This window comes from Lichenostomus cassidix, chromosome W (genome assembly GCF_008360975.1).
Source record: "Lichenostomus cassidix isolate B80296 chromosome W, HeHo_3.0, whole genome shotgun sequence".
Classification (NCBI taxonomy): domain Eukaryota; kingdom Metazoa; phylum Chordata; class Aves; order Passeriformes; family Meliphagidae; genus Lichenostomus; species Lichenostomus cassidix.
Window position 1 is genome coordinate 21,312,805 of NC_139510.1, and position 21,891 is coordinate 21,334,695.

Consider the following 21,891-nt stretch of genomic DNA (forward strand, 5'->3'; position numbering starts at 1 on the left):
GAGTCATTCCCAGAGTGCTTTTCTGGTTAGCCGAAGTTACAGGAGTGAGCAAGGATTTTACAAGGCTAACAAGGCACTCATTTTGTAAGGTTTTTTCTTATCCGCAACATGCACACATTCACTTGGCATTTTAACTGTTCAAATAAAGTATAACAATGAAGTCATGGAAAAAGGCTGGAAAGGTTAAAACATGTCCTTGTGTCATGGTTTCACCCCAACTGTCACCCAAGTATCACACAGCCTCTCACTCACTTCCCCCACCAGTAGGATCTGGGAGAGAATTGGAAGGGTAAAAGCTAGAAAACTTGTGGGTTGAGATAAAGACAGTTTAATAGGGAAAGCAGGGCCTCATCACATGTAAGGGTTACTTGGGTAGACAAATGCCATCATTAAAAATGTCCCCCCCCCTCCTCCTTCTTCCCTACACTTTCTATACTGAGCATGATGTCATATGGTCTGGAATATCCCTTTGGTCAGCTGGGGTTACCTGTCCCATCTGTGTCTCCTCCCAGCCTCCCATGCACCCCCAGCTTCCTTGCCAGTGTGGCAGTACAAAAAGCAGAAAAGGCCTTGGCTCTGTACAAGCCCTGCTCAGCAATAACAAAAACATCTCTATATTATCAACCCTGTGTCCAGCACAAATCCAAAACACAGCCCCATACTGGCCACTGTGAAGACAATTAATTCTACCCCAGTCAAAACCAGCACACTTTGTTTCAAAGGTGACTTGCAAAATAGCAAAATTGGACAGCTCGATTTTTTTAAATTATGTGCTTACAAAGACTTGGAAAAATTCTGGGAGCTACTTTCTGTTTTCAGTCTACCTATTCTTGTCATCCCTGTTTGGATGGAAATCCTTTTAGGAAGATCTGGATTTCTCTCAGCTGCAAGAGAGAACCATCTGACTATCTAGATTCTTCATAAGCTTCAAGCTGAAAAGGTATTACATAGTCTTAAAAGTAAAATTACTTCCTCTTTCTCCATAACAATTTTTATTTCGTCAATATCTGCACTGTCCTGCTACTCTCTAGCTGTCCAAAAGGATTTCCCAATAGGCAGGAGCTGCAGTGAACAAGTACCCGTAAGAACACGAGAGCTGACAATGTACTGTCTTTGGACAAATGTATGCGTGTGAGCTTTAATCAAAACTTCTCCACCTGGTTGGAGCTAAATAGGCAATCTGGATAGACTTTCTGATGTGCAGCAATGCATGTAGTCTTTCCCATGGGAGGAACAGCTATACTCTAACGAGCGGCGGGAGGAAACTCACAGCAGTCTCAATGTGAGATATAAGGCAAGCTTCATTCCATTTCACCAAACGAGAAACTTATATACTGTTACAGATGTTACTAATTATAGTTACACACGTATCTGCAGTTTGTTCTCACATCTACAGGGTTTTTCCCCCCTCATTCTTTGTTAATCACAAGTTCACTCCCGTACATTCCTTACACAGCTGCATCTTCTTGATATTTTCTCACGAAGCGTTCTCAGGGAAGCAAGCTACTGCAGCTTGTTAGGATTTTTACTGAGGCCTGAGTATGCTGAGGCTTTGTTCAGGTTTATTTAGTTAACACAAGTTTTGCTGGAAAACTGTGTTTTCCAACAATACTCTTCCTTTGGTACCAGCTTGTTTTTTTAAGAAAAATCACTGGGGTTTTATCAGCTATGAAACATCTATCTGTCATCGAATTTATATGATATCATGCTAATAGGTTCCAAACTGACTACCTGAATTGAGAAACACATAATGACTGACTAAGTGAATCTTGCTCTTTTAGAAAGGTAAGGCAAGGCAAGCTAAGGTAAGGTGAGATTGGGGGAGGGAGAGGAAAAGAGAAAAACCAAACATATTTAAGACCTATGCATATTTTTGGTAGACAGGACATAAGGTCATTTTTTCCCCTGTTTAATCTTCTTCAAATAAGGCCATTGCTCATTTTTAGCCCTGCTCATTATTGTCTTCTGTATGACTTACACACACCAAGGAAGCTAGAATTTTAGATGGTTTCTAGATTCTTTCATATTTTAGACATGCAAAAGTCTCAGTTTCCTTCAGGTTACTGGGAGGTAATATTGGGTGATTTAGCAGCAAGCACACAACACTACATCATTGCTGTAATAGAAATGGGGATGCTGAGAGGGCAAGAAATACAACAGTCATCCTAGAGCAATCCAAAATTTTTCGTAAAAATCCTTAAACAGATGAAATGTAAATACCCAACTCTTTTTTCTGTTGTGAGGGTCATCTGGCTAGGTTTACATGCTTAGCTCTCAGAGAATAAAGTTGGACCTCTGATAACTAAAGATTTTTGCTTTTTAAACATTTTTTCATATATTTGTAGCTTTGTAAACTGTTAACACATGGTTATATAGCTCCTAGTATTTTTGTAGCTTTCTCATAGATTTTAGAATAATAAGCTAACCCTTCTAACATTCCTGAAATTCTATTTAGTCTTATTCTCAAAAAAAAAACCTCTAAGAAGGACATTTTGTTTTGCAACCAGAATCTGAGAAGACATAACAAGAAATAGGGCAACGAAGCCCCTGGAACAATTCCAAAGGGCAGACCCGAGGGTGAGTTACTGAGGTAACTGATTTCCTATTGGATGTACTGGCTAGATATACTAATTAATTAACCTTATACAAATTGTAGTAATTCTTTATCACACGTGTGCATAACCATGTTTTGTGGACCTGAAAGCTTTCATTAAAGATCTGCTTTTTATCTTACCATTTTAACACTGTTGCAAGGTTTTGTCTTTTTGTTCTTAGGCAATACCCCCTGGAAACTGTATGTATCTGAGGGATGGAGGGGGGAAAAAAGTGGATAAAGGAAAAATAGGGACAGAAAAAACATGTCTGCACAACAAACTGTTTTTAAATTGTAATATAAAATTTTAGGTGTGCATTTTGACCAGTCTGATTTACTTATGAACGCACATATCCCCAAACAAAACAAAAAAAATTGTTATAAAAATCCAGGTTTCAGTGCTGTTTGGGGTTTTTCAATGCTTTAAATTTTGATGTATTCCCAGATGGAATGGTTTTTCTGCTTATATTTGTGTGAGATATTCTAAAAATACTCCCAGTACATTGTTCAAATATTCTTTAGACATTTTTAGAATTCAGTTTGCTTTAGGTAAGTAAGACCACTTGCCTTATTTTACTTTAACAAATGGAGATCAAGAAGCAAATGAGTAATTCAGATATTTTTTAAAATAATTATTTTAAATCTTGGCATGCAGAAGAAATGGAATTGCTGCTTACATCTTAGAAAACATTTAGGCCACTTTCTCAAATCTGTTTAAATTTTCCCCAAGTCAAGTCTGTTTTGCCCGTGGCAGTAATCCGAGTGATCTTCCCCTGTCATTATCTTCACCCACGAGTCTTTTGTTATATTTTTTCCTCCCTGTCTAGTTGAGGAGGAAAGTAACAAAGAGGCCTCCAGCCAGGGTCAACCCATCATAGTAAACCTTAAAAACACAGAAAAAAAGGCATTGTCCATTACAAATGAAGATGAGAGGCTGCTTTTCTTCTCGAATTTAAAGTCACTGAAACTAGCATTTCTTGAAAGATACACCAGTTCTGCAAAAGAAATTACAGAACTGCAACTTATTTTTCAAGCCTGTGGAGGACCAGGTGTAAGCATGTTTTGTCTCAAACATTCTGTTAGGACAGGAAAAATGTTATTGGAAGAGAGGGTCCCGCAGAGGTGAGGCAGCACTGTTCTGAGCCAACTTCCTGCTCCACCTTGAGACTCGTGCCCGCATCAACTCTCCCTCCCCCCCAACTCGCTTCCTGAAGGAGGGTTCAAAGGGCTGGCTGTGCACACATGAACAAAACAGCGTGAAAAGTCTACCTTACATAAGAGGCATGCACCAAATTAACCATAAAAGGAAGCTGATCGCTTTCTGTCTATTCTTTTCCCTCTCTTTCTCTTTTGCTTTCTTTGCCTCACAACCCCAGCTCCAGACCATCCACACAGCAGGACCAATGGGGGATCTAAGGACTGGTGATCTTTTTTTTCTCTCTCTTTTCTGCCTTTTTTCTGTCCTCTCTTGCTTTGCCTGGGCAAAGCACAGCTATCATATTCTACCCTGTACTCTGTACTAAAGTTTGTTGTGGGGGTGGGGAGCTTGTGGAAGTGTGTTGTGGCTTATGAGCCAGCACCTTTAAGAAGTTTGTTGTGGGAGTTGAGAGCTTATTGAAGTGTACTGTAAATTAAGGGCTTGTTAGCCAATACCTTTTGAGAAGTGTATTGTAAAATGTAAGGACTTGTTAGCCAACACCTTTTGAGTCTAAGCACTGGGCTAGTTGCCGAAGTTAAGGCGACTGTAGAATAAAACATATGAGTTCCCTGACCCTTGGTCTGGTGTCTTTGTTCAGCCTGATGAAAACTTACAATGAATACCATGCCCCCTACTGGTGGGTCGTGACAAAGCCTACTAAAATAGAAGTTGGTCCTCAACTGGCATATGGGAGTTCAAATCTTTCCTCTGTCTCTTCCAGGGCAGGAAATTCAACTTTTTCTTTTCACACAGAACATTCTTTAACACTGGGTGCACAAGATAAAGGTGAGGAATATTTTAAAATCTCCTATTGAATTTATTGCCATTTCATAAAATACATTATTAATAAGATAATAAACAGCTTGAAAATATTCACACAGTCCAGTGGTCCACATGTTTTACACAAGTGACTAAAATGACAACCTCAAATTATATCCTCAACATGGGAGGCAGAAAGACATGGACCCCAAAACTATAAAATATCACAATAGTTAACACATTTTCCTGCTGATACACAGACAAAGAAATAGTGAGGCTTACATGGCTTTGGTTCATAATTCTAAGAGAAAAGATAAAGCCCGAATGGAGGGAAATTTTTGTCTCTGGCTCAGAGATTCTCTGGCCTTCTTGCAGAAGAAGAGTTGCAGAAATGATTCAAAAACCCCAGACATGCAGACTTCTCAGTCCATACCACAAAACATACTTCCAAATCACGTTAAGCAGCTGCTCAACTATCTACAGTAGTGCAAACCTATAACAGGACAAGGAAGTCATATTCTACCCACAGATATGCATATGTTTTGAGCATAGCAGCCTTTATTTTTTTGGTCCTTCTCAGATCTAGGACAATATAGAAATGGAGTCTAGAAAATGCTTCAAGTTTTGCCCCAAGTGGACAATATATTTACACTATGTAGGAGAAAAATGGAAAAGTACTCCAAACTTCAGAGTTCATCTTTTTAGTGTCATGGCCATGTAAGCAATATGTCAAACAGCTTGGTGTTTCTACCACTTCTAGGGACACACACAAAGAAGTTGCACACTAGAAAATAAAACACTGAAAGGTTTTTGCTTGGTCTATACAGACAATAATTCTCAAATACTGACAACTATCACAGTTAGTAAATTTAAAAGAAAGCTCTTATGTTGCAAAAACACCAAACAGTTCATATTTTCATCTGATCTGAAAAGTTATACATTGTAACAAGTAACTCTTTAAAGTAATAAAACAGCAATATACTGGGGGTAAAAAACATCTTCCTCTCGGTTTTCTTCCAGTTTTCCTATTTTGTAAAGGGAATGACAACAACATTTAACCTGGCTCTAACCCTATTCCTATGACTAACATAGACACTCAAGAGACCAATATCTCAAACACATGCCATTTTCTAAAACCAAGTATGTACTAGGGATAATATTGTGTTAAAGGCAGTGTTAGACCAGAGGTGCTGGAGCATCAACACCTGCACACAGACTGACTGTACATTTTTCCAACCAGTTCCAAGACAGTGCTCTGGCACAAAATCAGCTCCACATACATCATGCTCATGCACTGCTCTAGTGGAAGCTCAGTTAGATGAGCTTTCTCTGGTGCAGCATGGTAAACCTAACCAATAAGTGCAGATTTAAACAGAATTACAAAGGAAACAGGAATATGCAAGTTGAAGGAAATATGGGTTGAATCAAGCATGTAACATTATTCCCAGTCTTCAGAGTAAATTCTCCAAGAATATTACATTGAAGAACTCTATTATATAGTTTTAAATCTTGATGATAGAGTATCATCTGCTGTCTTATTCCACCTAATTAAAAATCTTTCCCTCTGTTTTTTTTCCAGAAGTTTACAAATAATCCTATTATTATTTGACAATTCACTTCAAAATTCTCTACTCTCAAACACGAGGTATTACCAAGGTCATCCTTCTCTCCAAATTTAAAATACTTTCAAGTTGTTATCAGAACACAATGCCACAGCAGCTAACAGAATGACTCCTCTAAGGTTAGATTACACACTTCTCTTTTCTATTCAAAACAATATTGATTGTTTACATTTCCACTCATAATTTTCAAGATTTGACAGAAGAATGGAAATCTGACTTTGATATATGTAATTTCAATGAAAAGCTTACTTTTTTAAAATAAGAATTTGTGCACTTTGTACCAACTCTGCCTCCACAGTTTTTCCCAGCAATAATGCACACCTCCTGGAAGCCTGCCTTTTTGATCTATTGAAAAAACTCTTCCAACTTTTTTACCATAAAACTCAAGGTACTGTTCCCACATGCAAAAGTCTGGGAAAATACACATAAGGGTAGAAAATATTGATTCACCATGGGTGACAATTCAAGCTCTGCCTCTTGTGGAGTACAACATGACCTATAAATTTCCAAACTAATTTTCAATAAAGAAGCTTGCATATTTTATTGAATAACTGTTACTCATACCCATTTCTGTACTGAATATGTGATGTTTTCTCAGTCTCTTTTACAGCTCTAATCCCCACACATCCCTGATCATATATAACTGCAAAAAGAATGAATGATGGGCTAGTCTTTTCATAATGATTATTATATGATTAGTATTAACTTCACAGCTGGGAAATCATCTACACATATATAGTGCTATAAGCTTGGATTTATCTGAACAAGTGTCACTGGTCATATAGCAGATGATTTTTTCATATTTGGAGTTCCTTTCTCTCCAGTGCATCACAAAGCATCATACAAACAGCAACCTGAACCTCAGAAGCATGTTTCAGCTAGAAAGATGATAAAAGGATAACAGGTGAACAACATCTTTTTGTGATAATAAGGGCAAAAGATAAACAACTCCAACTAAGAACATCATGGCAGACCATCATCCTTACAAAGGTAGCAAGAGAGTTTAATGTATGGCTGAACGGACAAACCCCAGCAGCTTTAAACATCTCATCTGAATATCTGACACTGAAAAGCGCACACACCACCATGTGCACCTGAAACTAAGTAGTCAATCAGAGTATCTCCATCTTCAGTTTACTTTATATTTATTATCTACTAGATCAGAGATTTAAGATAACTAGCATACATCAAAGAGTAATAGATGTTTTCATATCACTTCATCTTCAGGCTTTGTAAACAAGCCCATTAATCTTTAATGCATCAGCAGTATAGGCAGATGTGGTTTATTTCAGAGATACACAACCAAACTCAATAACCTCTGACCAATAAAATTCCCAACAATGTATAGACCTTTGGCACAGAATGGAAATTGCCACTAATGATTTTGTATTTTTACCTGAGTAAACACTGAAAGATTTAACTCAAGGCCAGCAAGCCAGATGCAGAGCAAATTTAGCCCTTTGTCTCTATATCTGTGTGCATATCACTGAAACATAAAACTTCATAGTTTCAGAAAACATGTAAGGGTGTTACCTTTCTGGACGTGGATGATATCTGGAAAGTTGGCCAAATGCCCCTGATACAGTGCTAACAAATCCATCACAGCATCTAGGTCCTGCCGGGGCTGATCTGCAAAGAGGTCCCCAATGGCATCATAGGCTTCTGCAGTGAAGGCTATAGCTTGGTTGAGGCCAGCCGAAAAGGCCTGCTGGTCCAGCTCAAATGCCTGACTGAGACACTTAAAGGAGTGTCCCACCTTCTGGTATTCCTTCTTGAAACCAGTGACTTGTTTGCGAGCAAATTCATTGGCTGTGTGATTAAGCTGCAGAGCACTTTCATCCATCTTCTTCGTGAAGGCTTTGAAGCCATCCACCTGACTTTCTACCTCATGCAAGTCCAGGCCAGCCCCAGAGCCAGTAGGGAAACTGATGGTCAGGAAAAAGTTGGCACCCACTATCTCGTCCTTCTCAGCCTTGCGCTTACCTTGTTTCCAGGTCTTTTCATCCGTGCTGGGACAGGTGAGGAAGTGCTGGAAGGCATCGCACTGAGCCAGCACAGGGTGGCTGCACATGTGGTCCATCCACCAGGCCAGGCCTTTGCGACGTTTGGAGATAAAGTCTTCCTCAAAGCGGCCAGTGGCCTGCTTCTCTGGCAAGTGGGGCACAGAGATGATGGGAAACTTCTCAGCCAGGCGCCCATAGAGCCAGTCAAAGTGCTTGTAGCGGCGGTGCACCTGCTGCCCAGTGTGGCTGGACACCAGCTTGTAGGCAATATAACTCTTCATGCCCTTGAATTTAGTCTGTTTGGTGGGGTCCTCGATGGAGCACTGGAAGGGGTAGGGGTTCTCCTGCCACTCAGGGCCCCGGGGGCCCAGCACCAAGCACAGCTTGTCCCCATCTTTCACAAAGCCTGATACCTCGCCCAGCACGAAGGCCTCCCCACCGGACTTGACGAAGATTGAGAAGCGGTTGAGGTTGCGGCTTACCGTGGCCGAACTCTTGGTGCTGCTGCTGGGCAGGTGCAGGTGGCCTGCCAGATGGCCACTGCGGGAGCTCAGGGACATCTCAGACTGCATGGACAGGCGATAGTGGCCAGAGGCTCCTCTGCCCGCCGCCTCGTAGACGGGGTAGGAGCTGCTCAGGGAGCCCGGCTCATCGGCCATCGTGGAGCTTTCGTCCCAGTCATCGTCCCAGTCGTCATCGCTGCCCTGGCTGGGCTGGTAGGAGCCGCCGTAGGGCGCCGGCAGGAAGGGGTACCCGGTGGCGGCGGGGGGCAGCGAGAAGGGCTCGGGCGCCGCCGCCGGCGGGGCCTCAAGTGTCGCCGGCTTGAAGGCGGCGGGGGGCAGCAGCGGCTCGAAACCGCCGGCAGGCAGGTTGGCGTAGGGGGCGGGCGGCGGCATCTCGGCGGCGCAGATGACCTGCACGTAGGAGGCCGGGAAGAGACCGCGGTCGCCATGGCTGTTGATACCCTCCAGCCAACCCTCGATGTCCTGCTCGCTGCAGAGGCTCAGCACCTCGTGCTCCCGCAGCGAGATTTCCCCCGGGTTTTCCGATCTGAAGTCGTACAGAGCCCGGGCCCGCAGAGCCATGGCCCCACCTCCCAACCGCCCGCCGGGGGCTGCCCGCCGCCGCCCCTCACCACACCATGCCGGCGTGGCTGTGCAGGAGAGCGCCGTGGCTGCCCTCTGCCTCTGGCCGGCAGGGACGCTGCGCCGGCTAGCTCCCCGAGCTCCGCTGCGCTGCTGCGCGGCCGACTCCCAGTCCCGACTTCACCCCGGCGGGCGAGGCAGGGCGCAGGGGCCGAGCCGGCGGATGTCCCACGTCGCCAGTTTCGCTAATCCAGAGCCGAGAGGCAGGGCAGAGGAGCCGAGAGCAGAGCGGCCCCCCCCCCCCATAGATGGGCACGATCCGGCCCGCCCCTTCCCCGCCCGGACCCTGACGTCCGACCGGCCCAGGGGTGAACGCCAAACCCCCATCGCGCCCCTGGTCACCCTCCCCTCCGCTGCCTCTGTCCTCACCCGAGAAAGGCATCCCATCCTCACGGCCAGAACAATAACACAGTTATAATCTGGTAGCGTTTTCAATCTTCTGTGTTTTTGAGTGGTTTTTACCAAGTTTTGCAGGTTGTACTATTGCAAGTTCAGCCTCTTTAAATCTGTTGATTAAATTTTCATAAGTCTACAAGATTTCCATGAATCGAATACATGATGTACGGAAAACCACAATATCAAAAGCCAGTGTCCATAAAGGAGACAGAGGAGTCCTGCAACTTTATTCGAATAAAGGGAGAGAGTCTACTGGGGCACACGCCCACGAGGTTTTCTCTCTCGAGGTTTCAGAGGGCCCAGACTCCTTTTATCCTAAACTCCCGGCCGCATGTTGCCCTCTTTCTTCCCCCATTGGCTGAGGTACTAGGAAGGTACAGCCTTCCCAAACCGCCTAGCACATATTCCCCCTTGAACCTGTCATTTTACCCCAAAGTTCGGAAACTCAGGCTTCTGCAGACCCACTTGTCTGTTTCAGGAGTCAGTCTATCTGGGTTCTGTAACAAACCTGCGGCTTGAAGTTGGTAGAGACATTAAGACCCATTTCAAAGACATTAACACCCATACCTTCACCAATAGAATTGTTTGTAAAGACATTAGCACACATCTTCCCTGTCAATGATGATTACTTCCAACCCTCCTCAAAGATGTTTCAGCACTTCTCCAGGTTTGGAAAAGAAGCTTGTGGGTCTTCTCAGATGCTTTGGGTTTTTTTCAGGGTTTCCATGTTGTGATAATAATTTATGCTGTCCCTTCTTGAACTTTTCTTCAGTAGGTGTATTTCACAGATGCTATGGGAAGGTTACACTGTTTCTGGTGGTCCTTCTCCAGCTGGTTCTTGCTTACAAAGAAGCAAGAAAAGTGCAGTTAGAAATAGGAAAGCATGCATTTTAGTTGTAGATAATACATATTTTATCCCTCCTGAAAAATGTGGTCATGCCGCATATGTTGGTTTTCTGTAGAACAGCCTCAGTCCAATCCCTGTAGTTTTTTCCCTGCCCTGATAATTTCTTCTCATAGCTCCTGTGGCACTTGGTCCAGTGTTGTCTGACCACATGGATCCCATCCCATTAATGATGAGCTGCCTTGGATGCCTGAATAGAAGTTTCTCTCAAGATTTCTTCCTGTTAAATGAAAGGAACAAGAGGGAGATGTCTTTACAAACAAACTGTGAGGCCTGCTGGTAGATAAGGCCAGATACTGATAGGTGAAAGAAGCAAGGGGAGGAACCATAAATTCCATAGGAATTCCATTAATTGACACAGATTGTTACTCACCCGAGGCCGTGCTGAATCCCTGGACTTAGAGAAAAAGAACAGAGACACAATAAAAACCAAAGGGGGGGGATGTACATTAGATGGGGATCTGTATTAGGTGATTTGGGGAGTCTGTCTCTCAAGTACCTCAGCCAATGGGGAAAGACAGAGGGAAATATGATCGAGAAATTAAGATAAAAAGAGGCTGCGTCCTGTAGCAATTTGAGAGACCCCATGAGAAATGCCCATGACCTCTCCCTTTATTCATGAATAAAGTTACAGGACTCTTCTGTCTCCTTTTTGGACATAAGCCTCTGGTGTTTGTGGATTAATTTTCCTGACATAAAGAACAATTTGAAATAAATTTTGTATGTTATGCACTGGCTACAAACATTTTTCTTGCCTGCTCTCTTCCTCCTGGGTGTAAACACTGCCTTTGCCATTTGGTGAGCTTTCTTGCCCCTGCTAGGAAAGAAGTCCTCTGGGGGAGATTGTTCCTGTTTGGCCCTCAGTTCTTCATGTTTTCCCATCAACATCCTGCCAGATACACAGTTCTTGTTCATTTCTCTGACAGAGTTCAAAGTGTCTGTTACTTCTCAAAGGTCTTCATGTCAAATAATTTGTCTGGGGTAATTCACTAGAATCCTACAAGACCCACTGCTTGCTTTCATTCCTGGTTTTAGTGTTTGATATCTGGGTTTTGTTTTTATTCACTTTTTTCTTCTGACTTTCATTTTTCCAGTGTTAGTGCATATATTATTATCACAGCGCCTTTCTATTACTGTTGCTTGGCCTGTGTACTTAACATTTTTTGAATATATCAGCTCACCCCAGCCTAGCCTGTTAGCCCCAAATTCCTTCACTGCTTAACTCCGGTAGTCTGTTTTAATTAGCCGATACCAATAGTGCCCAAAGAACCACATAGTTCAGCTCCTCAGTGGCCAGGCCAGTGGAACACATTCGTGTTGCATCATCTGAGCCACTACCTCCAAACTCAAGCTTTAAATTTGCAGCAGCAATTTTACAGAGAGCAATACTGAATACTGAATATCCATATCAGTGATAAAGCAAGAAGCATCAATGTCCTCCTGAGAGAGAGTTGGCAGCTGCCCAGGATGGTACAGCTGAAGATCTTGACTTCAAACAACTCTTTATCAAGGCTCCTGTGTTTCCCTGCCAGCTCACTTGCTACTATTAGAAGCACCCTGATCTGGCCTTGTTATAATTGACTCCCCATCAGGCTCTGAGTGTTCCTCAAGCCCTGCATCAATATTTGTCAACACTCTTAGAATTGCCAAAGCTCTTTTGCTGTCAAGGCTAGTGATCATCAGCTTTCTGCCACTGCAGCTGGTGTGCTGTTAGTGTCTGCTTTAAATACAGATGTGGTTCTCTTCTGCCAAATGCAGGGATTTCTATGGTACCTGATCCATGATGCAGCATTCTCCCCTCCACCCATGTGGTCAACTTAGAACAGGGACAAAAACTTCGACAGTTTAACCTCTGTCTTCAATTTCATCCCAAATTTTGACTACTGCTGACTTGGAGTGATGTTATGATAATCCTTTATCCCCTATCGTTGGCTTATATGCTCAAGAAAAAAATGTGGTCCTGTCGCTTTAACTACATTCAGCCGCAGAGAGAAACGCGGGTTGTTTTGAAAACTTTTTCCCCAAGCCTCGCTTCGGGGAAGGATTCTTCGCTCAGCAGAGACTGCGCGCTGGACGGCGGTCGGAGTGAGCTCTGTTCCGGTTCTTTTTTTTTTTTTTCTTATTTTCTTATTTTTTTTTTCTTCGTTTGGACCCCTTTTCTTCGATCTGCTTTGTCGCCTGAAGACCCAAGAGAGACAGAGGACAGCAGAGCTCTTGGGGAGCTCCACCCGGCCCCGGGGGGGGGCGAGGAGGAGAGGGGCTGCGTCTGAGGAAAAGGACTTTTTAATCAGGTTGAATAACTCCTTTTCACCTTGGTTTTCCCCTTCCCCTGTGCCTTGCAGGGCACTCTGCGTGGTTTTGTTAAATAAATAGTTTTTTCTTCACTTCCGTCTAAGAGGTTCTGTTGTAGGTGGGGGAGGGGGTGTCGGAGCCCTTCGCTCTCGGAGGAGAGAGAGTTTTATCATTAATCCAGGACAACTGCAAATCAAGATAAATGATCAGGGTTTTGTATTCCTTCCAAAGTTACTCCTAACATTGGTCATGATTTGATCTGGGCAATCTTGTGCATTCACATGAATCCTCACATGCTAAACTACAGGAAAATTAGTTCCTGACCTGCCTTTTCTGTACCATTTGCTGTTTTATATACATTGTACTGCATCTGATTCAACTCCTTTATCAAACTTTTCAGTCTTGACCTACTTGATTTGTGTAAATAGACACATTTAAGATTTGTTTCATTGAACAATCTGGAGTGATGAACAAGATGCCGTGCGCAGCTGCAAAACCAGTTAAGGAATGGAATTTTGCTGCTCCAAGTGGTAAGGAGTCCTGCCGATGCCTGACAGAGCAGAAAGAAGGAATAAAGTTGAGCAGGGGGCCTGACTTACTTCCTTGGGTGCAGTGGTTGAAGTGGCAGCTGTCCTGCTTTCCCCTGCCTCACTTAGTGGATTAGATCTGACGTCTTACTGTCTCATTATTTGTATCTCAAGTGGACAGAAGCAAAGAGAAGACATAAAATCTGCAAAGTTAATGAAAATAATTTCTTAAATAACTGTAAACTAGTGGAGTAGTTATTCTCTAAAATATTCCAGTTTAATCTTGAGATTTTAGCAAAAATTGAGTTATGTGAAATTAAGTGATGTTTTTTCAAGCACTAACGCAATCAATAAGGCAAAATTATGAAAGGAAAAAAACATATTATTTCCCTGGTGGACAAAACTGCAAAGAGAACTTGGAACAATAACTAGCTTGAAATTGCATTTTCCATCTCTTTCTGATTACCATTGTGTGCAGGCACTCTGTTGTAGATATTAAAGTAAGTTTTTTAACAACTCAACAATTATTTTCAAGAAAACCAACCTGCAAAATTAAAAATCACCTTAAAAATATTTTTAAAGGTTTTGAAGAAGCCAAGTTCTTTGGCCCTCGGTAACCATTTATAGTGCTGAGTAGAAGAGCTGGATTGATTGAGCTTTGTTTCTTGTTCAGACTAGCAGAAGAAAGGATTTGAAAATAAGGATAGCACATAATGACTTGTGGCATTTTAGCTGCTCTAAACATGTATCGGAATGCCTTTCTCCGTTGGAAATTTCTTCCATCTTCATTGGGACTTAAATTTTCAGAGACAAGGCGAATGTTTTTCTGATCCTATTAAAACTTTGTCCCAGATTAGAGACAAATTTCTCTAGGTGGAGAGCACTCTGAACAAACTCCTCCCCGAAAGCCAAGGGCTCTGGCACCCCCTCCCCCACCACAACAGAATTTCTTAGATGAAAATGAAAAAAACCTATTTATTTAACAGAACACGCAGAGTGCCCTGCAAGGCAGAGGAGAAGGGGAAAACAGGGGGAAAGGAGTTATTAAACCTGAGTAAACAGCTGGTGAACTTTAGTGTCCTTTTCCTCAGATGTAGTTTCCCCTCTCTGGGGGTCCCCAGGGGGACTAAGCAGAGTTGCTCCAGTAGCTCCCTGAAGGATTCTCGTCTGCCGTCCTCCGGAGCTCCTTGGGTTTTCTGGGCGAGAAAGCAAGCCGGAAAAAAAGGGTCCAAAAGGAGATGACGAAGAAGCAATCCCACAGAAAAACTAGCAGCCTTGACAGCAGCTGCAGCAGCCAGCCCAAGAAGTGTCCTTTCCTCCCCCTTGCTCCCCAGTGGAGAAGCTTGGGGTAAAGTTTCAAAACAACCCATGCTTCTCCCAGCTGCTGAATGCAGTTAAAGCTACAGGACCACATTTCTGAGCATACAAGCAAATGATAGGGAATACAGAATTATCATAAAATCACCCCAAGACATTCCACCCCTTATTCCATATCATTGGCTTAAAGCCCACTCTAATATGTTTCAATTCTAAACACACACATATACATATATACATATATACATATATACATATATACATATACACATATACACATATACACATATATACACATACACATATACACATATACACATATATACACATAGACACATAACTATGTACAAATAGTGTCAGTGTCATTCAGTAAGCAGTGGTACATAGCCATCCCAACATTACACGTGGCCCTCCCCCAAAATTAAATCTCCCTGAGGGACACATCACATTTCTCCATCTTCCTGCATTACCCACCAAGTGCACACTGGTTCCTGAGCAAAGACAACCCGACGGATGGGTTTGTCCTTACGTGAGGCAGAATTAATCCAGACAGTTTTTCCTAACAAGCCTCTGGCATGTACTACTGGAACCTTGTCTCTGTCCACTGTATACAGGGGCTCAGATTGGGCAGGGCCTGCTCAGTTGATGGAGCCTCAGGTATTAATTAACCAGGTGGCCTTTGCTAAATGCCGCTTCCAATTTTTGAAAGTCCCCCCACCCAGTGCATTTAGAGTAATTTTTAACAGTCCATTGTACTGTTCCACTTTGCCAGCAGCTGGTGCATGATAAGGGATATGATACACCCACTCAATGCCATGTTCCCTAGCCCAGGTGTTTATAAGGCTATTTTTGAAATGAGTCCCGTTGTCTGACTCAATTCTCTCAGGAGTACCATGCCTCCACAGGACTTGGTTTTCAAGGCCCAGGATGGTGTTACAGGCAGTGGCGTGAGGCACAGGGTAGGTCTCTAGCCACCCAGTGGTGGCCTAACGCGGAGGGGGAGGAGGGGTGGAACCAGGCCTCTGCGTTTACCGAAAGTGTCTCTATGGCTTTTCGAGAGATCACTCCAGCCAGCACTGCTCTGGTGCTGTACAGAAAAGCCCTTCTCACACCCGTGCCGGTGTAAGGCACATATTCTCACTCACCCACGGAGTTGGATAACTCGTGCGTTACCAAAGACAAAGAATTCAGAGCGCTCAGTCAGCCGGAGGTTCCAGAGTTTATTCTGAAGGGTTCCGGGGCCAAAAGAGGGCGAGACACCCCAGCCGTCTACATTTAAAGGGGCGGCTGGAGGGTCAGGGGAGAGGAGGCGGGGGGAACACCACAACCAATGGGAGGAGGAAGGCATGGGATCAAGGGTTAGGTTACAGCTGGGGGGATTTACATAATTTGGGGAGGAACCATCGTGTTCTCCAGGGGGGAGGACTAAGAAGGCTTCCACCAGTGGGGTTCTGCTGTGTTGGAACCCCTCAGCTCCTCAGCAGTTCCTGAGGTGGTATCTTCTACCCCAACAACTCCCCCTTCTTTATTTAAAGGAAAGGCCTCCCCTACTTGCTTAGTTAAACACTTCTTGAGGCAACCGAACAAGCTTAGAACAAGGAAAATTATTAGGATCACCCACAGTCCAGTTTTGACTAAGGATGCTAGCCATCCTTGAAGTCCCCACTGTCCGAAAAGATCGCCAATCCAGTCTGTTTCTTTTTCTGTCTTCAGTTCTTTGATTTGATCCTTTATTTTCTGTATCGTCGCGTGGATGCTCTGGCTATGAGATGACAGGTTAAAGCAACACAGTCCTTCAAATTCCTCACAGCCATGTCCATGGGCCAATAAAAGAAAATCGATGGCTGCTCTGTTTTGCAGTGTTGCATGCCTGGTGGTTTCTTCATCTTCAAGAAGCTGAGAGAGGGCACTCGAGGTTAGGTTAGCATGCTTTCCGAGCCAGCACTCAAGGTGGCTAAGTTCACCTAAGGCTTTTGCTGCTGCTACTCCAGGCAGGAAAAATGATGCAGCAATCCTTTTAGACAATGACCAATTGATAATTTCGCTATCACAATTAGGATCTAATTGTTGTATATTTCTTTTTTGGCGGGCCAATCGAGTATGATTTTTCCAATGCAGAATTTGAGTTTTGTTGGGTGCTAGTACAGAAAGCCTGCCAAGAGTGCACGGTCCCCCTTGGAGCTGGGATGGGATTCCAGACCACGCCTGATTCCCACAAATCAGGAACATACCTTTGGGCAGCATTTTGGGGTGTACAGATGACTCTGTTGGGATGACCTTTTTATCCTGACACCAATTACTGACAGAGTAAACCTTTCCCTGGGGTGTTGCTTTTCTACTATGACTTAATTTCTGGTGTTCTGACCAGGATAATGCCATCCCTCTTTTCGGGCTGAAGACAAACTTGAGGCAAAGGGTAGCCTGGGAGGACCCCAATAGTAGTAATTCGTGGGGTTCCTCTGGTGCTGTTGCCAGCGTGCTTACCCATTTTTCCCAAGCTTCTTTCTGGGGGAGCACCTCGTTTGCAAAAGGCAGTTCATCTTTGTGGAGAGGGATCCCCACCAGGCATGATGAAAGTGGGTCACTGACGCTGCCCATAGACAGGCACATATGGTCTTGCTGGAGTGCTTTTGCCAATGTAACCCACATATTGGTCTTTGGCTGAGGGACAATCCATGCGAGAACCTCTGGTGGTAACAGGATGCAGGAGGTCAGGAGAATGCAGAGGTAGGCAATTACAGGCATGGTGGTAAGAGAGGTAATAGTAGTCCTTTTTTCTGTGGGATTTCAAGCAAAAATCATTAAAAGATGGTTTTCTGTTACTTCTTTCTTTTTTCCCCCTCATCCCCCCTTTTTTTTATAAGACACAGGTAATAAGGTTGTGGGTTAGGGAAACACATGAGGGTAACAGATAAGGGATTTGTGGGTTTGGGGAACTGCTTGAAGGAGGCACAAATAGCTGTTCACGTGGCTGGAATCTTGCGCCGACGTCTTCTCCAAGCGGCACTGGTTTCTTTGTCTGGAGTTTCTTTGTCAGCGTCTGGTGTGTCATCTTTCGCCTGCTCAGGAGCTGTCGCTGACGGTCGGAGGTAGGGCTTTACATATTTTCCTGGTATCCACTTGGGTCCTGAAGGTGTGGAAACACAAGCATATCCCCTCCCCCATACAATTAGTGAAAAAGGGCCTGATATTTGATGGCTTTCTGGATCTTTGATTAACACTGGTGGTTGTTCTTTTAATTTGGCTTGGGTCGAATTGGTAAAATGCCGGAACACAGGGGGGTCAGGCTCTTCAAACGAACTGTTTAAGAAATTTATTGTAAAAAGGGCTTTGCAGAGTCTCATAATGGGAGAATTGAGTTCTGACCCTCCCCGCTGTTGGTCTAGGACCCTCTTAATTGTCTGGTGGGTCCTCTCAACTATGGATTGTCCTGTGGGGGAGTGGGGGATACCTGTAATGTGTTTGATGCCCCATGAGCTAAAAAACTCTTGAAGTTTGTTAGAGATGTATGCTGGACCGTTGTCAGTTTTTATCTCAGCAGGAACGCCCAGGGTAGCAAAAGCAAGGAGAAAGTGCTGTATAACATCTCTTGCCTTTTCTCCTGCATGGGCAGATGCAAAAACAGCTCCAGAAAATGTGTCCACAGAAACGTGCACATATTTCAATCTGCCAAACTGGGGGACATGGGTTACATCCGTTTGCCAAACTTCACAGCTGCCCAGACCCCGGGGGTTAACTCCAGACCCTAAGGATGGCACTTGGTAGCTCTGACAGCTAGGACAGGTTGCTACAATTGCCCTTGCCTGGTTTTGGGGTAATTTAAACATTCTCATCAGTGCTGGTACATTCTGATGGTAAAATTGATGGCTCAGCTTTGCCTGAGCAAAGGTGTCTGGAATGTTAGGAGCTTTCACTGGCATAGCTAGAGCGTCTGCCCTCCGATTCCCTTCAGCAATTGGTCCAGGGAGATCGGTGTGTGACCTTACATGCATCACATGGAACGGCTGCTTTCTGTGGGACAGCAGAAAAACAAGTTTTGAGAGCAGTTTATACAATTTAGGATTTGACACTTCTTTTAGCCAGGCATGTTCTGCTCTGGCGACTACTCCAGCTACATAAGCTGAATCTGTTACCAGATTAATAGGTTCTTCGAACATCTCAAAAGCTCTAACAGCAGCCGCAAGTTCCGCAATTTGCGGTGAGCCTTCAATTATTTGGATATCATGCTCCCACACTTGCGTTTCGGGATGTTTCTAAGTCACGACTGACTTATGGGATTTCCCGGAGCCATCTGTAAAAACAGTTAGAGCCTTGAGAGGGGTTCGACTTTGGAGTTCTTTTGGGGCCAAATGAAAAGCCGAATTGAATAATTTGTGTTTTGGATGATGATTTGAAATCTTGCCTGGATAACTATCCAGAGCAACTTGAAGGTGTTCATTTGTTTGGAGTAAGTTTGCTAAGGATTCACTTTCCAATGACGGATAGATGCAGGTGAAATCACACCCTGCAAGGGTACGGAGGCGTGCTCTGGCTCTCATAATTAGTTGAGCCACTAGTTCCTTTCTTGTTGTTATGGTTTTGAGCGGCTGATGTGGTAAGAAAATCCACTCAATTATAAGAAGTGGGTCTTTTTGTGCAGTGTCCCATTGAAAAATCAGTCCATACAGCCTAGGTGACTCACCCAGAACGATGAAATTAAAAGGCAACTCAGGACTTGTCCGATGGGCTTGGCGAGAAGACAGGGCAAGCTGTACCTTAGCAATGGATTCCCGGGCCTCCTCTGTGATGACTCGGGGCGAGTCCAGGTGGTCACAGCCTTTCAGGAGGTTAAACAGCGGAGCAAGGTCTTGCGTAGTAATTCCCAGCAGAGGACGAATCTAGTTTATAGAACCACACAGTTGGTGCAAGTCCCGGAGTGTCTTTGGGTTGTCTTTGATGGTGAGCTGCTGGGGTACGATGGTCCGTTCGCTGATGCGGAGTCCCAGGTAGGTCCACGGGCAGGTACGCTGAATCTTTTCCTGCTGGATCTCAAACCCTGCTTTCTCAATGGCTTGAATAGTTTTTTCTAGAGTTAAGTTCAGGTATTTATCATTTGGTGCACAAATTAACACATCATCCATGTAGTGGAGAATGATAGAACGTGCAAACTCTTTGCGGATGGGGGACAGGACGCGAGCCACGTACCATTGGCAAATAGTTGGAGAATTTTTCATACCCTGGGGTAACACACACCAGTGGTATCTGCGCTGGGGGGCTTCCTGGTTTAGGGATGGCACGGAGAAAGCAAACCGAGGAGCATCACTTGGGTGTAGGGGGATTGTGAAGAAACAGTCTTTAATGTCAATGACAGCAAGCTTCCAATTCCTAGGAAGCATTGAGGGCGAGGGCAGGCCAGGCTGTAGGGGTCCCATATCTTCAATGACCTCATTGATTTTCCTGAGGTCTTGGAGGAGCCTCCATTTGTCTTTTCCAGGTTTCCGTATGACAAAGACAGGGGAGTTCCAAGGGCTATTAGATGGTACAATATGACCTTTGGCGAGCTGTTCTTCTACTAGGGATTCTAAAGCGCTGAGCTTCTCTGTGCTTAAGGGCCACTGGGTCACCCACACGGGGTCGCTTGTCTTCCAGGTAAGGGGCGGGGTGGAGTGCACCCCAGTGGCCCCAACTAAAAATCCTGAGATGGAGGTGGGATTACCAGCTGAGTCCCCCACTGGGTAAGGAGATCTCTGCCCCAGAGGGTAAAACCAGAGTCAATTACGTACGGGCGGATGGTGGCTGTGTGACCTTCAGGGCTTTCTATGATGATATTATTTGTACTCCTCTGGGAAGTTGCTGACCCTCCTATGCCTGTGATTCTGCCGCCTGCTGGTTTGGTCTTCCAGTCCTGGGGCCATTCTGCTCGAGAAATGATGGTTACATCGGCCCCTGTGTCTACCATCCCCGTCAGGTAAGCAGTGGATTTATCATTGTGTAGTTTACAATGCATCATGGGCTTATCTGCGCCTACAACTTCTGCCCACCATATGGAAGGTGTTCTGTGGCACCTGGGGTGGTTTTCAGGTAGTATGATAGCTTGTGCTACTACCTGACCCTTTGATAGAAACCAGGGAGTGTTGTTACAGGAGACAGAAATTTGTACTTGTCCATTGGGGTCTATTTTGTGCACCTCAGGTAAAATAAAAAGTTCAGGTGGACCATGCTTAGTGTCCCCGACTACTAGAATGTCCACAGTCCTGTCAAAAGGTGTTTCAAAGCCCACATATATGTGTTGTTGATTTCCATTGCGGAATTGGTGTGTATCAGTACTTACAAGACAGAGTCTTTTGTCCGTTCCGCTGTGTGGTGTGCTGTTATCATCCATGGCAGGGGTGGCAGGGCAGGGAGAGACGGCTGTAGAATTTTTGTCCCAGCGCGGAGCCGTGCCGCGCTTCACTGTCCGTTTCCCTGGTCCTTCTGATGGTGATGCTGGCAGGGACAGCCTGGGGGCACAGCTTCAGTATTATTGTTAGTATTTCTCTTAACACGCTTTGGTTTAGGGCAGTCTTTGGCAATGTGTTCAAAACTCCCACAATTATAACATCTCCGTGGAGGTTTCTGAGAAGCTGCTAGTGCTTCTGCTACCCCTTTTGAAACAGCTTGGGCTATGGCTGCCTCAGGAGATGCTAATTTGGTGCAAGCCTCAATCATCTGATCGAGGGTAGGAGGTGGGTCTAGTGGGAGTGCCTGGAGGACTTTTTTACAACTCTCATTAGCATTCGCCATAGCTAATGCACGCAGCAGCTCCTTTTGGGCTTCTGGATTCCCAACTTGGTTTTCAACTGACTCTTTTAGTCTATCGAAGAATTTTATAAAGGACTCATCGATAGTTTGTTTTATGGTGAAGAAATTCAGAGAGGGAGTGGAATCCGAGGGGGTTGAGAGCAAAGCTCTGTCAGCCTCTCTTTTGATATCTTCTAAAATCAGTTCAGGCAATTGTCTCGCCTGATCCTGGGGTTTAACCAGGTTTCCTTCCCCGCAAAGATCATCCAGTGTTATGTGAGCCCTGTTGGGATCTCTGTGATATACCTGGAGGAGGTCTTTTAATTGTTTTCTCCAAGTTCTGTCCCACAGCATGTATTCTCCAGGTGACAGAAGG

At 44.4% G+C, this 21,891-nt stretch overlaps 2 protein-coding genes and 1 long non-coding RNA gene across 5 annotated transcripts in view; all 3 read right to left on the reverse strand.

Moving 5' to 3' along the window:
- Window positions 1–9,585, reverse strand: part of LOC146425676 (sorting nexin-18-like) — an 88,523-nt gene extending 78,938 nt beyond the window's left edge. For 2 of the 3 annotated variants that reach the window (XM_085041606.1, XM_085041608.1), the window contains exon 1: window positions 7,706–9,585. In XM_085041606.1, the coding sequence (XP_084897732.1) occupies window positions 7,706–9,260 (1,555 nt within the window). In that variant the 5' untranslated portion in view covers window positions 9,261–9,585. Of the gene's footprint in view, window positions 1–6,114; window positions 7,051–7,705 lie in introns of those variants that run through there. The other variant, XM_085041607.1, reaches the window with a different exon arrangement.
- Window positions 1–17,501, reverse strand: part of LOC146425675 (uncharacterized) — a 131,100-nt gene extending 113,599 nt beyond the window's left edge. The window contains exon 1 of the mRNA XM_085041501.1: window positions 16,263–17,501. Coding sequence (XP_084897627.1) covers window positions 16,263–17,501 — 1,239 coding nt within the window. The remainder of the gene's footprint in view (window positions 1–16,262) is intronic.
- The window catches only part of LOC146425670 (uncharacterized), a 420,136-nt gene that overhangs the window by 222,251 nt on the left and 175,994 nt on the right, over window positions 1–21,891 (reverse strand). The gene's annotated exons all lie outside the window — the stretch shown is intronic.